The 17,097-nt window shown below is 39.5% G+C and overlaps 1 protein-coding gene across 4 annotated transcripts in view; it reads left to right on the forward strand.

Annotated features, from left to right (window-relative positions):
- Positions 1 to 6,202, forward strand: part of ABCA1 (ATP binding cassette subfamily A member 1) — a 149,433-nt gene extending 143,231 nt beyond the window's left edge. For all 4 annotated transcript variants that reach the window (XM_040359419.1, XM_040359427.1, XM_040359436.1 and 1 more), the window contains 2 exons: positions 2,076 to 2,319; positions 4,864 to 6,202. In XM_040359419.1, coding sequence (XP_040215353.1) covers positions 2,076 to 2,319; positions 4,864 to 5,004 — 385 coding nt within the window. In that variant the 3' untranslated portion in view covers positions 5,005 to 6,202. The remainder of the gene's footprint in view (positions 1 to 2,075; positions 2,320 to 4,863) is intronic.
- The last annotated feature ends 10,895 nt before the right edge of the window (positions 6,203 to 17,097 follow it).

Raw genomic sequence — 17,097 nt, forward strand, 5'->3', positions numbered from 1 at the left:
GCTGGCCATAGACGGTTCGGATCTCCGCTGGATCAGCAGGCTTTATTGGCCGGCCTTACTTACTTCACAGCTTTATAGAAGTTATTTTGATTTTCAAGACTGAATTAAAGCCGGTCATACACTGATTGAATTTGTTTCCTGCAACCATGGTTTGCAGGAAAGAAATTTGCTTGATTTCCCCATCAACACAAACACTGTTGTTGTGGGAATCCCTCCTGCCAGGCCATTGTCTTCACTCGGCGGGCAGAAGAAGTGTAAGCCATCCCCACTGGGAGAAGACAGTGATTATTGCTAGAGGCTATACCAGCTGATAGCGATAATCGCCTCCAAAATCCAGCTGGCTGGTTGTACCCAAGTTGATCAATCAATCGATCCTTATCTATCGCGGTTTGAAGACTGGCCAAAGACGGCTTGTATCTCCGCTTGATCAGCAGGCGTCAATGGCCAGCCTTACTTCACAGCTTCATAGATGTTATTTTGATTTTCAAGACTGAATTAAGACCAGTCATGTAGTCTTAGCTATATATAGCACTGTGTTCCTGCAGTAAGATGAGAACTTCTGTCCCACTCCTAGAAAAAAAATCAAGTTTTTTGTATATATATATTGTGAGGGGTTAGCTTGGTAGCGGGGTGTTTGACCCCTTGGTTGGGTTCACCACACACTGAATTTATACAGACTGGCAGTCGAAGACGGTTGAAAACAAAGTTTCTGGTTTATTTTTCCATCTTGCTGGAAAACAATTGCAAGCATTCAAACAGCATAAACAAAATCAAACATAAAATAAATCCTAGCCACTCTGGGCGTCTACCTTCCACACAGGAACCTATCTATGAAGTCTAACACAGCCTACTGCTGGGTAGACAGTGCTGGTCATACAGCACAAAACAATAGTCTTTTGATTTTTATCACACAGAAAAATCAATCCTCTTCTCACCTTTACACAAGGCTTTCTGGCTGGCACTGCTCTCCTACTCACACAGACTCAGGATGTTGCAGCCCATTAGTGGTTATCCTCTTGGCTACTTTATAGAGGCCTTTAATTTCCTCACTCTGAACAGCTGGAGTCTTCCAATGGCCCTTAGCCTTCCTGGCTATTTCTGGCAGCCGCCGCCTAATAATGATTGGTGTATTGTCTAACAAGGCAGAAATGTATGTCCCGACTGTGACAACACCCACAGATTTACCTGACTTCCTGTCACAATATATATATATATATGAACTTTTATATTTCATTGTGTGCTATTCATTGTTCACAGCGCTGCACTACTACTTTTATATTCCATGCTGGTATTTGATTTATGGACCCTGAGGCCCCATACACACGATAGAATTTATCCGCAGATACGGTTCAGCGGACCGTATCCGCGGATAAATCCTCTCTAAGATTTCAGAGGATTTCAATGCGATGGCGTGTACACACCATCGCATTGAAATCCGCGCTGAAATCCTCTGCCGATGACGTGTCGCGCCGTCGCCGCTATTATGACGCGGCGACGGGCGCGACACTGTCATATAAGGAATTCCACGCATGCGTCTATTCATTACGGCGCGTGCGGGGAATCCCTTTGGACGGATGGATCCGGTAAGTCTGTACAGACGAGCGGATCCATCCGTTGGAATGGATTCCAGCAGATAGATATTCTGTGCATGTCGACAAATATTTATCTGCTGGAAATCCATTCCAGGGGAGATTTATCTGCGGATAGATATCCGACGGAGTGTACACACCATAGGATCTATCCGCAGAAACCCATTTGATGGGATTTATCTGCGGATAGATTCTATGGTGTGTATGGGGCCTGAGTGTTCAGCTGCTTGTATTTATTATTATTTTCATTTGCGCTGATTGATTACCTTTCAGTCTTATATTTGAGTACTGCACTTTGTACATTGCCCTATTGACTTTTATCTGTACATTTGCACATTCTTTTTTTTTTACTATATATTGGTCCGGATTTCACAACGTAGCATTAAAAAGTAGTTTACAATATTTGTTCACTGTGCTTTTGTCTTTGATCTCGATGTCTGTATATACTGAGATAATAAAAGTGTTCTGATTCTTCCTGTCTGACAGGTTTGGAGATGGGTACACAATTGTAGTACGGATAGGAGGTTCAAATCCAGACCTAAAACCTGTGGAGGATTTCTTCAGCCATGCCTTCCCAGGGAGCATGTTAAAGGAAAAACATAGAGGAATGCTGCAGTACCAACTGCGGTCCTCACACTCTTCCTTGGCTAGGATCTTCAGCATCTTATCCAAGAACAAGAAAAAACTTCACATTGAAGATTATTCAGTCTCTCAGACCACTCTTGACCAAGTGAGTATCTATGTGTGTAATAGTGTGTTTTTATATAGATAGATATATATTTATATAGATATATACATCTATATATAGATCTATCTATCTATCTATCTATCTATCTATCTATCTATCTATCTATCTATCTATCTATCTATCTATCTATATAGATCTATAGATATATATATAGAGAGAGAAAGATCTCTCTCTCTCTCTATATATATATATACATATATGTGTCAAAGGGGTTTATTAAATAATGTCTTGTCATCAACCGGGCAATTGAAAGTCAACATTTCAATCTAAAGATGGTCTTTCTGCATAAACAAGCTAATTCTTTTGTCTCGGGGGCCCACTGCAGTTTTTCTGTTACCATCTTATTCAATGTTCTAGCCTAGGCTATTAGTTATCTCTAACTGACTGGCGCCACCTAGTGTATCTATTCAAATTTTCACCAAAATACCATGCAGTGCATTTAGATATCAAACAGCATTGTCCACAAATAAGCTTTATAAAAGGAAAGCGAGTACTGCTTTATTACCCTTCTTTTAAACATTTAAATATTTACAGTATATACATGTGAATGGTGTAATATTATTGGTTCACATGCCTGTGAAAGTCAAGTAATCAGACAGATTAAGGTAGAAAGAGGCTCTAGGGAAGGTAATAGCTTTTCATCTATCGTGCCTTTGATTAACATTATGCACTGCACTGCACTTCACGACCCTCCGTGTTGATTTTCCCAGGCTTCGTTGAATGGCAGCGAAAAAACATTTGACGATTTCTTCCGATACATGTCCAGGACTTTAAAGTTTGCACAAACAGCAAATGGTTTAAAATTTTTGATGCCAATCGTAGATAGATTTTCTGGTTGGAGGTTATTTTCCAAATCATGATCAAAAATGCCATTGCACAACAGTTACAGATTCTGTTTTGCTCAATTCGAGAACACAAAACGCCTTCTCCACTACAGACGCTGCCATTTTGACTGACTAGTCACGTGATGTGCCTATGTTACTTCCCTCAGTAGCGGGACACAAACTTTATGAGTACATCTACCTAACGGTTCACAGTTGTGGTCTGTGTCTTCAACTGTTATGCCGCGTACACAGCGGCATATGGACCGTTTTCATCATACCAAACCGATCGTGTGTAGGCCCCTTCAGTTATTTATCCATCGGTTAAAAAATTTGAAACTTGTTTTAAAATTAACCGATGGATACCTAACCGATAGAAAAAAAACGATCGTCTGTGGATACGTCCATCGGTTAAAAATCCACGCATGCTCAGAATCAAGTAGACGCATGCTTGGAAGCATTGAACTTCATTTTTTTCAGCACGTCGTTGTGTTTTACGTCACTGCGTTCTGACACGATCGTTTTTTTAACTGATGGTGTGTAGGCACGACTGATCATCAGTCAGCTTCATCCGTTAACTGATGGAAAAATCCATCAGACCGTTCTCATCTGATTGACCGATCGTGTGTACAGGGCATTACTGTTTTACAGCATCTGGAAACTGTATACTTCTACTTCTTTCACATTGACTGTGTCCAGTCGAATTCAGTCACTGTTCGAGTATTCAGACAGCTGCAGGCAAGGAGGATTCCTTCATGTATGCTGTTTTCCTTGGATGAAAGGGAATCAATTGATTTTCCCTCATTCATTCTGGGTTCACACCATTGCAGTGCGAGAACCAGCTTGATTCCACTGCGGGTTCCCGCATCGTATCTCCCCCTGCAGGCAGTTTACACAGCCCTCTACGAACTGCTGCGGGTGTCAAGACAAAGTTAATGACACCCCCAGTTTACAGATCGCAGTGCCAACTGTGAATTCAGACAGGAATCTGATGTTCCTATCTATGTGTGTTGTTGTATTATTATTATTATTATACAGGATTTATATAGCGCCAAAAGTTTGCAATTTACAATGTAGGTAGACACTACACCAACAGTACAGTTCAAAACAAGAGGGTTAGAGGAGCCCTGCTCCTGCGAGGTTACAATCTAAGAGGGAGGGGTTCTGCACCATTAAAACTTTCTAGCCACCGGCGTCCTATCAACCAATGATGTCATCGGTTGATAAGGAGGACATCAGGTGCCTGTACAGCATCCTTGTTTGCCCCTCTCCGCCAGCACTGGGGTCCCATTAGCTGAGTGAGGGCAAGAAACTGAGAAGAGAAATGTTGGAATACTAGTCAGTATCAGTGTGCAAAGGTGTATTTGCTTCAGAAGAATAAATCACTAACGTTGGGTGTCCTACGAGTGTGGATGTTGATGGATTATGTTTAGTCCCATAGTTTTTATTTTTCTATCATTTAGAATGGTGTGCCTCGAGATTGTGCACAATTTTGAAGGGTGCCTTGAATGATAAAAGGTTGAGAAACATTGCTCTAATGAATAGTCTACACACTTATACATTTAATAACATAACAAGATAATGTTATAATATAAAAGTGGAACCCGGCAATAAGAACTCAAAATATCTTTTAAGAAGAAGTGTTTAAAAATAGAATTTTCCCTACTTGCAAAGTAACATGGACTATTTGTATTTTTTTCTCTAGGTGTTTGTTAATTTTGCCAAGGACCAAAGTGATGATGATCATTTGAAGGACTTGTCATTGCACAAAAACCAGACTGTTGTAGATATGGCTGTCCTGACATCATTTCTCCAGGATGAGAAGGTTAAAGAAAGCTGTGTGTGACAAGTCAAACTGGACAAGTACAGAGGATTTTCATAAAAAGCCTCCCTTGGCCAGGTCATGGAAAGTGAATGCCAGAGGTCAGGTCACTAACACCTGAGCACTGAGGGAGGCATCATAAACTGGACTACAGAGCTACCACTCAATGCAATGCAAATCAATGCAAAATGAAAAATACAATTCCAGAACAGAGGCAGTGCCTCTTGTGTTGCCTTGTTGTACTGTACAAGTAGAAGACTTGAACTTAGAGGCCAACAGTATGACAATGTGAATCTGTAATGTTGCACCCACTGTATCCTGCCGAAAAGTGGGGTTGCTACATATGTCTACCATGTTCTGTTCCAGGACTGCAACGATCTTACCACTGACAAATCTTGACCAGTTACTATTTATTACTGTATGGGGCTTTGATATTCGTCAGGAGAACCAAACTTGGTCTGTTCAGAAGGACTATCTTTAATATTGGGGATATATGTGTGGGCTTCAGGAGATGTGTTGTCACCACTAAGACTGCCCTGTGTATTTTTTTTTTATATCTGCTTTATAGCACAGTCCACAATTTTGCAGAGACTCCTACTAGAGAAGCCATTATCAGCATTTCAGATCAGGCCAGTGTGAAATCCCAATAGAAAGACTGACTGCATCCAGTATTTGTAATTTATTTAAATTATCTAGAGTTTACTATATTCTCATTAATAAATGTTAGCAAATCAAAAAACATGAGCCACAACGTATCGTGTGTGGATGCAGACCACAATATAGTACTTTTTCTTATTTTTTTTTATACTGCTTTAGATCCATGTTTTCTAAAGTTGTTTTTTGTTCTGTAGCATTGTTACAGGTGTCTTTTGTTGTTATTTTGACATTTGACTAATGTCTTTAGGGCTTTTTTAAATTTTAGAACTTCAAGTAATATATTTTTGTTTTTATTTTGATTATGACTTCTAGTTTACTTTAGGATATTTGTGATCATGTGCAATTACCTGCATGTGACATGCTCTTCCTTTTATAAAAAAAAAGAAAAAAACTGATGCACTCTTTTTGGTACTCCAGTGCATTTTCATCAACAAGCCAAGAATTTGAAATAATAGTCTTTCCATGCGTGAAGCTTGGATATAAGTAGAGCGAGGAAGATAAGCTTAGTACCCAAAGTATACATCTCAGCCACAGTCATTTTACATTACACCGCTTATGTTCTTAATGGATTGTGTTTCAGTTTTGTCTGTATGCTACAAATTGTCATATCTCATCCTCAGCAAATCCTCAGCAAACAGTCAGCATATACATGGTATTCTATAATAGGGCAATGGATAGAGCAATTATATTTTGGGCAAGATGCGATAACCGTGCAGCCAATCAAATTTCAGATTGGTGAAAGATGAATTCTGAATGATTGCTGTGGGTTACATCACTTAATTTCTTTGCCTTGAAGTAGACCTAACTTAAAATATAAGCCTACTTTGAACAATTTGAGAGGTGTTGGGGTGGGTGGTTGGGTAAAATAGAGTTTTACCTGTCTTGCTGAACAAGGAGCCCTATTGACATGCTTTGTGTCACATGACCTGGTGCTTTGACAGCCACAAACAGAGGTGCTGACATCAGGAAAGTGTTTAGTGTAAAGGGGACGAAGGCCCTCAGTGCCCACGATGCAGGCAATGTAACCTAATATTAGGTTTAGTTTACACGACCTGGCAATGGAGCCCTCCCTCCACTTTCAAAATGCCTCACTTGTTATTTTAAGTTTTAGCTAAGGCCTTTCGAATTGCTAATACAAATCTATGTGGAACAGCCTATGTGAAAGCCAACCTTTAGAGCAGGGTTTCTCAATCAGGGTTCCTGTAGAGGTTGTTAGGGGTTCATTGAGCAATGATCAATTTCTGCTTCTTAGATAAGTTCCCACTGACACCATTGGTCTTTTTAGCTATCTGTAAGAGGGTAATTCTTCCCAATGACCATAAGTGTAAGGAGCATTCTTTCTACTGACCATCAACCTAATGTACTATGAGTTGTAGATATAGTAATATTTAGCAGGGGTTCCCGAGTCTGGAACGTTATTTTAAGGGTTCCTCTGTGTTAAAAAAAAAGGTTGAGAAAGGCTGCTTTAGAGCAATGCAGGACTCCATTCATAATGTTATAGTGTTTTTCTTCAATGTTACAGTCTACACGCAAGCAGAAATGTCTCATTTTCAGCCACCATGTTGTCTTTGTTAATTTTGCAGTGTTTAGGGCTGATTTGCTCAGTTTACTTGATCAGTGTTTTAGAGTAACTGTTCTAGAAGAAAAATACTCTTGTCTTTCCTATTGATTACATATGCTCAACTCAACTCTCTCAACTCATATGCCCCATCATAGACCACCATCAGTACATCACCTTACAAATGCCATTACTTACTCATCACATGGGGAGGTTTTAGTTCTTCTGTGAGCTGAAGGGCCAGTGGAACTGCTCCTGCACAGCTATTTTTCTATAGGGAATTATAAAGTAGCTACAAACAGCAGTGCATGGGTGGAAGAGGGAGATGTTTGATCTATATATTGCAAATAATGGGTGGTAACCTTAGATTATCTAAAAGTATACTTATTAGTTATCCTTTAGGGGGGGGGGGCAATATATTAGTGAAATCTGTTCAAATCTGAATGATCTGACACCAAACAAAGCTACCTTCATTTAACATGTTCATCCACTATACAGAGCATGCATGCAATCTTCTGTTACTGCTTCACAAGGCAATTATGGGTTACCTCTGTTCATGATTGGACATCAGGAGATTTTTCCAAGTAGCCTGAGTCTTGCTTCATACAAATGGAGCCACTGTTGAGACAATCTTGATTTATTTGCAGCCATCTTTAATTCTGGTTTGGATGGGACAATATTACCTCACTAGCTACCGAGCTAGTTGGAAATAAGAATGAAGGTGACAATGGCAGGTTATTGTTACCCAAGTTAACAGCCAACAATAGGCAACGTTGGAAGGAAGGCCATTTGGTATTGCTTTTATTAAGAATCCTTCCTAACTTTACTGTTAAAAAATAAATAAAAAATTCTTCCTAAAATTTAAGTACTAGAACAAGTTTAATGTACTTATCAATGCAATTGTTATTTTTTTACCTCAGTCTATGCAAGAAGCATTATAAAGCCCAGCACCTTATGTTTCATGGGGAAAAGTTGATTTTCTTGTTCTTTAAGCATTGCCTTACCAGTTACCGTTATTGCTGGATGATAAGGACAGGTTATCAAGATTATCTGAAGTAATCAGTGGCAATTTTCATGTGCCTAAATTATGCCATGGGTGCAGTGCCAAGTTATCAATATTTCTACCATAATGATCAACTTTAACAGAGTATTGATAACGTATTGTTACACTCATATTAGTGCCACACTTGAACCATGCTGACACTGGTTGTGTTGCATACATCATCAGAGAACAGCATTCTGGGGAGAGCAGAACTTCAAATAAAAACATAACTATATATATATATATATATATATATATATATGTGTGTGTGTGTGTGCGTATATATATATATATATATATATATATATATATATATTAGTAGAGTTCTGCTTTGTGATTTCTTCCAGACAAATGCATCAATGGTGTTATGCCACAGCTAGGTTTGCCATACACTGACCACACAATGACCCTGATTTATTAAAGGAACTTTGCAGAGTGAATTTTTAGCTTAGAGAATGAGGTGAAAACCTGCTAACTTCTATGGACCAATTATGTGCAAGTAAAAATCCTGTTTTTTTTTTTCTTTTCTTGCATATAGTTGGGTAATCTTTGCAAAGTGTAGCTAAGGGAAAATTCTCTTGGAAAGTAAAAATGAATTCTGCAGAGTGAACATGCTTTTCTCCTTTAGTAAGTCCACCACAATGAATGATAGGTTAAACGCACAATTCTTACTTTTGAGTTTTTAGGATGCTTATTTATACCTGATCACCACTTGACCCTTATTCATTGTATAGTCATCATGGAATAACTGTGGTAATGTGTATGTCTGTCTTTATCTCAAGGTCTAAAAAGTCTCCAGCTTTTTTCCCTTAACACATCGTGGTAGGTGGGTAATCACAACGCTTAAACTGGCCCATTGTGTAAATGAATTCTTTCCTACTAATCCAAAACTAATAGATAAGTCAGACTCCATGTGCCACTAAGTCTATTCTTTCCTGTATGTATTATAAATGGTCTGGGAGCTTTTCCTGCTTCTGGAACGTGGCTCCCATTCAGAAACATTTCTTCTACGTGAGGTGATGTGATGTTTTTCATACATTGTTTCACTCTTTGGTCCTTCATTCCAAGCACTTTAAGCTGTCTTTAATGGGATCTATTTTTGCACTGGAATACCCATTAATGTTGCATAAAAACAGAAAAGAAAAAAAAGGTTTTACAGTATATTAGATTATAAGTTTAATACTTCAGTTGAAATTTCCATGACTGAAAAAAACTATTTGTATTGTTAATAACTGTTTAAGTATTAAAAATTTGTTTAGATATAGATCCATGTTAATTGCCTTGTAATAAGTCAAATAATAATAAAAAATCTGACAATATTGATTTCTCATTTTCCACACTTCATTTGATAAACACAATGTACACAGGGTCGTTTACAGTCTTTTCTAGGCAGTTGAGTTTACAGGCTTTTTTTAGAACGCAACAAAAATAGGTTCAGAAGCTGAGTTTAGAGGTATTTCAACTCGCATTTAGCCACATTTAGTTTGCAGGAGTTTTTCATTTTTAAAAAGGTTCTAAATGCAAACGCGCCTAAACGCGGCATGTAAACGCGGAAAAATGGACGTTTTAAACATGGGTTACTATCTGTCAAGCTGAATCGTTCAGGAGAGATTGTAAAAAAGTCCTGTGTACAGGCTTAATGCACACAAGATGTTTTGCAACCTCTCCTGAACAATTTAACTGGACAGATAGTACCCAACAGTGAAAAACTTCAATTTTACAGCTTTTACATACTGAGTTTATACTAGTTTAGCAGCAGTTATGAGGTTAGAAGCGTTTGTTAAAGATAACCTCAGGAGACCCTCCCAAATGTCCACAATGCAGGGAAAACGTATAAATTATTAACTATTTCAGCCATTCTATGAGAGAAGAGACAGCAGTGTGCTTTAAAGTGGAGGTTCACCCGGAAATGTTAATTTTTAACCTTAGATTGATGCTCATTTTGTCAAGGGGAATCGGGTAGTTTTTTTAACCTCTTCCATACAGGGCAGTTATACACCCATCCATACCAGGCCTATTCTGGCACTTCTCTCCTACATGTACAAATCATAATTTTTTTGCTAGAAAATTACGCAGAACCCCCAAACATTATATATGTTTTTTTAGCAGACACCCTAGGGAATAAAACGACGGTCATTGAAACCTTTTATCTTGCACGGTATTTGCGCAATAATTTTTCAAACGCCTTTTTTTTGGAAAAAAATTGTTTCATGAATTAAAAAAATTAAAAAACAGTAAAGTTAGCCCAATTTTTTTGTAAAATAGGAAAGATGATGTTACACCGAGTAAATAGATACCTAACATGTCACGCTTTAAAATTGCGCACACTCATGGAATGGCGCCAAACTTCGGTACTTAAAAATCTCCATAGGCAACGATTTGAAACATTTTACAGGTTACCAGTTTAGATTTACAGAGGAGATCTAGTGCTAGAATTGTTGCTGGCACTCTAACGCACGCGGCGATACCTCACATGTGTGGTTTAAACGGCGTTTACATATGTCGGCGGGACTTGCGTGTGCGTTCGCTTCTGCGCGCAAGCTACCGGGGACAGGGGCGTTAAAAAAATAAATTTTATTTCTTTTTTTTTTTTTTATATATTTATTTCTTTTTTTACACTTTTTTTTTAATTTTTTTTTTTTGATCACTTTTATTCCTATTACAAGGAATGTAAACATCCCTTGTAATAGGAATGTGTGTGACAGGTCCTCTTTATGGAGAGATGCGGGGTCAATAAGACCCCACATCTCTCCTCCAGGCTGGAAAGCATGAAATCGGTGAAAAAAATTCACCGATCTCATGCTTGCTGTTGCTTAGCAGCCGCAATCGCGGCTTTGTTTACTTACGGGGACCCGGGCGTGACGTCATCACATCGCGCCCGGGTCCTCCGACGGTCATAGAGATGACTGGTGACCATCTGGTCACCAGTCATCTCTATGCTTCCTGCGCGCGCCGGACGATTCGTTCTCCGGGCCCCCGATGGCACGGGAGAGCCCGGAGAAGCACCGGATGGCGGCGGGAGGGGGGGGATGTCCCCTCCCGCCGCCTGTAAGAACGATCTAGCGGCGGAACCGCCGCTATGATCGTTCTTACGTTGTGCAGAATCGCCGGCAGTTTAGAAGGATATCTGAATGATGCCTCTAGCTGCAGGCATCATTCAGATATCCCCCCACAAAGCCCAGGACGTCATATGACGTCCACTCTGAACGGCAGAGGTTCTTTGTGGACGTCATTTTACTATGGGCCGGTAGGGAAGTGGTTAAAATCGAAGCCATACTTACCGTTTTAGAGATGCATCTTCTCCGCCGCTTCCGGGTACGGGCTGCGGGATTGGGCGTTCCTACTTGATTGACAGGCTTCCGACGGTCGCATCTATCGCGTCACGATTTTCCGAAAGTAGCCGAACGTCGGTGTGCAGGCGCCGTATAGAGCCGCGCCGACATTCGGCTTCTTTCGGCTACTCGTGACGCAATGTATGCGACCGTCGGAAGCCTGTCGAAAGCCTGTCAATCAAGTAGGAACGCCCAGTCCCGAAGACCATACCCAGAAGCGGCGGAGAAGATGCATCTCTAAAACGGTAAGTACGGCTTCGATTTAAAAAAAAACTACCTGATTCCTCTTGACAAAATGAGCATCAATCTAAGGTTAAAAACATTTTTTCGGGTGAACTCCCGCTTTAACTATGGATTCTCTGTCTGTCTCTTTGTCAGTCAGTTTGTCTGTTTCTCTCTCTCCCTCTGTTTGTTTCTCTCTCTCTTTGTCTGTCTCTCTCTGTTTCAGTCTCTCTGTCTGCGTCTCTCTCTGTCTGTTTATCTCTCTGTCTCTCTCCCTCTCTATTTCTCTCTGTCTATTTCTCTATCTCTCTGTCTGTCTTTCTCTCTGTTTCTCTCTGTCTTTTTCTCTCTTTCTCTGTCGTCCTCTCTCTCTCTCTGTTTCTCTCTCTCCCTCTCTGTCTAGTTCTCTCTCTGTCTGTCTTTCTCTCTGTCTGTTTCTCTCTCTCTCTCTGTCGGCCTCTTTCTCTCTTTGTCTCTGTTTCTTTCTCTCTCCCTGTCTGTTTCTCTTTCCCTCTTTCTTTCTTTCTCTCTCTGTTTCTCTCTTTCTGTCTCTCTGTCTGTGTGTGTGTGTCTCTCTCTCTCTCTCTGTTTATTTATTTCTCTCTGTCTCTCAATGTCCGTCTTTCTGTCTCCCCTCCCTGTGCAGGCAACAGCATGTGGTGAAAATTGTGTTTTTCCCATATCTTACATGTTCCTCTTTATAAACACTTATAAACAAAAACATGCCTCAACTCGGGTTACAGAATTTTCACAAGTTTACAAGCAGTTACAAGCATTTGGTGTTTGAAATGCCAGTAAACTTCCTTCCTGAATGCAATTGTTTGCTTACAAGAAAATGCCACTAAACTCAACTGCCTCTAAACGATTCTAAACTCTGTGTACATGGACAGATAACAGAAGAGAGTTCAGGGACAGCTGGAAAAAAAAAGTCCAACTGCTTCTAAATGTCTGTTTATCAGCAGCAGTGTACATGAGGCCTTAGTGCTTCTAATTAAAACAAGTGCACACTATAGTGGTATATACTTTGTTCATATTTTATGTCTGAGGTTTACAACCACTTAAAATTTTAAAACGTAACAAGAGTCATTTACCAACCCAAACAATTGCAGGGCTGTTCGCCATAATTTTTATTAAACCTGTGCTTTGACTGAAGTGCCTGAAAATCCACATGGTAGAATCCCAGAGAGCCTAACCTCAGGGATTATCCACACACACACATATATATACTGTATATATATATATATATATATATATATATATATATACACACACACATACTGTATAAAGAATATATGCTTTTATATTCATATATATATCTATATATATAAAATATATGTATGTTTCACACTATATTGTCAAAAGTATTAGGACACCTGCCTTTACACGCACATGAACTTTAATGGCATCCCAGTCTTAGTCCGTAGGGTTAAATATTGAGTTGGCCCACCCTCTGCAGCTATAACAGCTTCAACTTTTCTGGGAAGACTGTCCACAAGGTTTTTTCCCTCTGTGTCCCAAAGGGGAAACTTCCCTTCACTTTGTGTCCCATAGCCAAACCCGGAAGTGAGCGGAGATCTTTCCGGAGTGAGGGAATCCCCGGTTGTCACCAGAACTAGTTTCCCTATAGGAAGATTTCCTCTCTATTCTTGTATTCTGGTGACAACCCAACATTTGGGATTTTTATTCACTTTGGGTGATAATGGTCATGAGGACAAAGACTGAGGGTGAAAAACCTGAGAGAGGGTCTAATTCATCTCCACTCTTTTCAAAACTGAAAACAAAAAAGTTTTATCTTTAGTTATACTCTAACTTCACAAAGAAGATTATACAGACGGCATACAACTAGCTCTTGTCGGCCTGATTTATTACACACCCCACATGGAGATGCAGGCAGTCCCGAGTTACGAACGACTCCTACTTACGAACGGTCCCAAACGCCGGCCACTTGTGCTCCACGCTGGTCCAGGATACCTTTTGAGCACCTCCAGACACATCCCACACTGCCGTACTATGCCCCAGATAACATAGCAAGTGCTTGGAACATACCACATCCATGCACAGGCGGCAGTTACACTTACGAACACTTACGAATGCAGTGTTCCGACCGGAAGTTACACTTATGAACAACTTCGACTTACGAACAAACATACAGTCCTTATTGTGTTCGTAACTCGGGGACTACCTGTATCTAGGACCAATATATATATATTTATATTAAATGTCAAAAGTAGGTTCATAACATGCACCCAATTCACTATTCGCCGGTCAAAAGTACTAGTGGTAATGATAAGTAATATTTCCGCAGTGTGCGATTTGCATTAAGTACAATTTTTTAGACTTTTCTGTTATCAGTAAATCAAATATTAAGCACTATGATGTTGTGCTCTACCTTTGGATTTATTACATTATAACCATCCAACCTAGCCATATCCGTAGATGAATCCTATGGCTGTGGTTACAGAAAGCTAATGCCAAGCTACCGTTTTGTTTTTATGTATATAACTGTGACTGTGAACTGCTACAAGAAGTTTGATAAAGAATGAGGCAATTTACACTTTGAGGCCAGATAAACACCTTTGTGGTTCATTTTCCCACAAGGCAGACCATTCATTTTTAATAGACTGCCAATGAAACACAACCGACTTTTTAGTGTACCTGCATGTTTTATTTACAGCATGCCACAAGGCACAAATGTGCACATTGCAAAATTGCATGTTCAATAAGATCCAGGGCCACAACTAAAAATTCATTGTATCACAAAACAGTTCATGTTTTAGGATGCGTTGTGCACTACAGGTGCATCTCATAAAATTTGAATATTATCAAAAAGTTCATTTATTTCAGTAATTCAATTTAAAAAGTGAAACTCATATTTTATATAGATGTCTTACACAGAGTGATATATTTCAAGCATTTTCTTTTAATTTTGATGATTATGGCTCACCACTCGTAAAAACCCAAAATTCAGTATCTCAGAAAACTAGATTACATAAGACCAAAAAAAAAAAAAAAATTAATACATAAATGTTGGCTTACTGAAAATGTCCATGTACAGTATAGTATACACTCAATACTTGGTTGAGGCTCCTTTTGCATGAATTACTGCATCAATGCAGCGTGGCATGGCGGCGATCAGCCTGAGGTGTTATGGAAGCCCGTGTTGCTTTGATAGCTGCCCTCAGCTCATCTGTATTGTCGGGTCTGGTATCTCTCATCTTTCTCTTGACAATACCCCACAGATTCTCTATGAGGTTTAGGTCAGGCAAGTTTACTGGCCAATCGAGCACAGTGATGTCATGGTCATTAAACCAGGTATTAGTACTTTTGGCAGTTTGGGCAGGTGCCAAGTCATGCCGGAAAATGAAATCAGCATCTCCATAAAGCTGGTCAGCAGAAGGAAGCATGAAGTGCTCTAGAATTTCCTGGTAGAGGGCTGCACTGACTTTGGACTTGATAAAACACAGTGGACCAAAACCAGTAGATGACACGGCTCCCCAAATCGATGCAGTAATTCATGCAAAAGGAGCCCAACCGAGTGCACATAATTTTCAATAAGCCAATATTTCTGTATTAAAATTTTTTTTTTCTTTATTAATATTTATTTAATATTCAAATGTTATACTGAATTTCGTTTTTTCACTAGCTGTAAGCCATAATGATCAACATTAAAATAAAGAAATGCTTGAAATATATCACTCTGTGTGTAACGCATCTATATACAATATACGAGTTTCACTTTTTGTATTTAATTACCAAAATAAATGAACTTTTTGATAGTATTCTAATTTTATGAGATGCACCTATATAGTGCGGTCAAACGTGTTACCACAATGCCAAAGAATGGAGCCAACCTAAATTTTGGCAAGCCTGAGTTCACATCTAAGCTGCATACAGCTCGCAGCATGAGTTCGGGGTCCAAAAACAGTAACTTCTTCCAAAACACTTTAGTCACAGATGTGTTGATTTATTGTTTGCACCTGGTGATCTGGTCAGTAAGACACCTCCTGTAATATAGTGATCCCACTCTGGATGGCGGGGCACCTTTGGATAGCTGCATTGTCAGCCTGGGGGGAGGGGAGTGTTAGATGTACTAGCAGATTTATATACACTGACAAAGTAAAGCCAAACTTTTCTTTTGGGATAAAGATTTTAGATAAATAAATAAAACTCATCATTGTAACACCAGATTTCGTGGATGTACCACCAGATAAATATAGAAGAAAAAAAGCATAAAAAAGAAAATGAGAGCAGCCATCACAAAGAATTGCTAAGCTGCAATATAATAAATGTTTGCTTTTGAGTTTAATACTGCTTTAAAGGCAAAGCAGATGGTTAACAAATTACACTGACTGAACTAAAGTTGTAAAGACAGAATGGTTACTTTACATAAGACCTTTTACACACGGGCACCTGAACCCATGCAATTCTGTTGCATTTTTCCCCACGTAGAAAGAAACCATTCTATTTTTGCAAAAGCTTGAATGCTATTAAGAAGTTATATGCAAGCAGTGTATACACAAATACAGCCACGCACAGCTATTCATGTCTATGGGTGACTGTATCCAGCACCAGGACTTTTCAGGCTGGGTAAATTCATCAAGATTTACCTTGCAGGGGCTCAGGTGCCCCGTGTGGAGAAGACACCTCTCATCACTGAAAGAGAGCACAACCACCAATTACGGCATCATGTGTTAGTATGGTGTGCATACTTGCATATTTTGTCAATTGCTGCCCAGCCATCCACAGTTCATTTTATGCTATATAAAGTGGAAGTCCAGCCAAAAATTATAATCTCCCTTAGATTTTTAGGACTATCGACTTTTGCATTATACACTTTTTTTTCTATTTCTAATAACCCATTTATAAAATTAAAACGACAATACTATCTATTCCTCTTTCCGACGACAATTATAGATTTGCGCAGTCAAAAGTGGCTGCTCACTGATGCTTCCATGTACTGTTATCAGTCCCTGCTCCCCCCCAGCCAGCCATCTGTGCCCCACTCAATCCCACCTCTCATTTACCCTTCTTGTGATGCATGCGCGTCTCACGCTTTCTTATGAATTCCGGCACTGTAAGAGAATGTATGCAGCCATCAGTGTAGTCAGTCAGTGCTCTCCCCAGACAGTCACGCCTCCCATTTCCCCTTCTTGTGACGCATGCACATCACATGCTTCCTTGTGAATGTCAGTTCTAGATCAAAAAATATACACTCAGAACCTTTCCAAATCACTAGTCTGTTTATTTGGCGCAACTGAAGTATTTTTTTTTTTATACACATGCTTACGTAGGTATCACATTAATAT

This window comes from Rana temporaria, chromosome 1 (assembly GCF_905171775.1).
Source record: "Rana temporaria chromosome 1, aRanTem1.1, whole genome shotgun sequence".
Taxonomy (NCBI): Eukaryota; Metazoa; Chordata; class Amphibia; order Anura; family Ranidae; genus Rana; species Rana temporaria.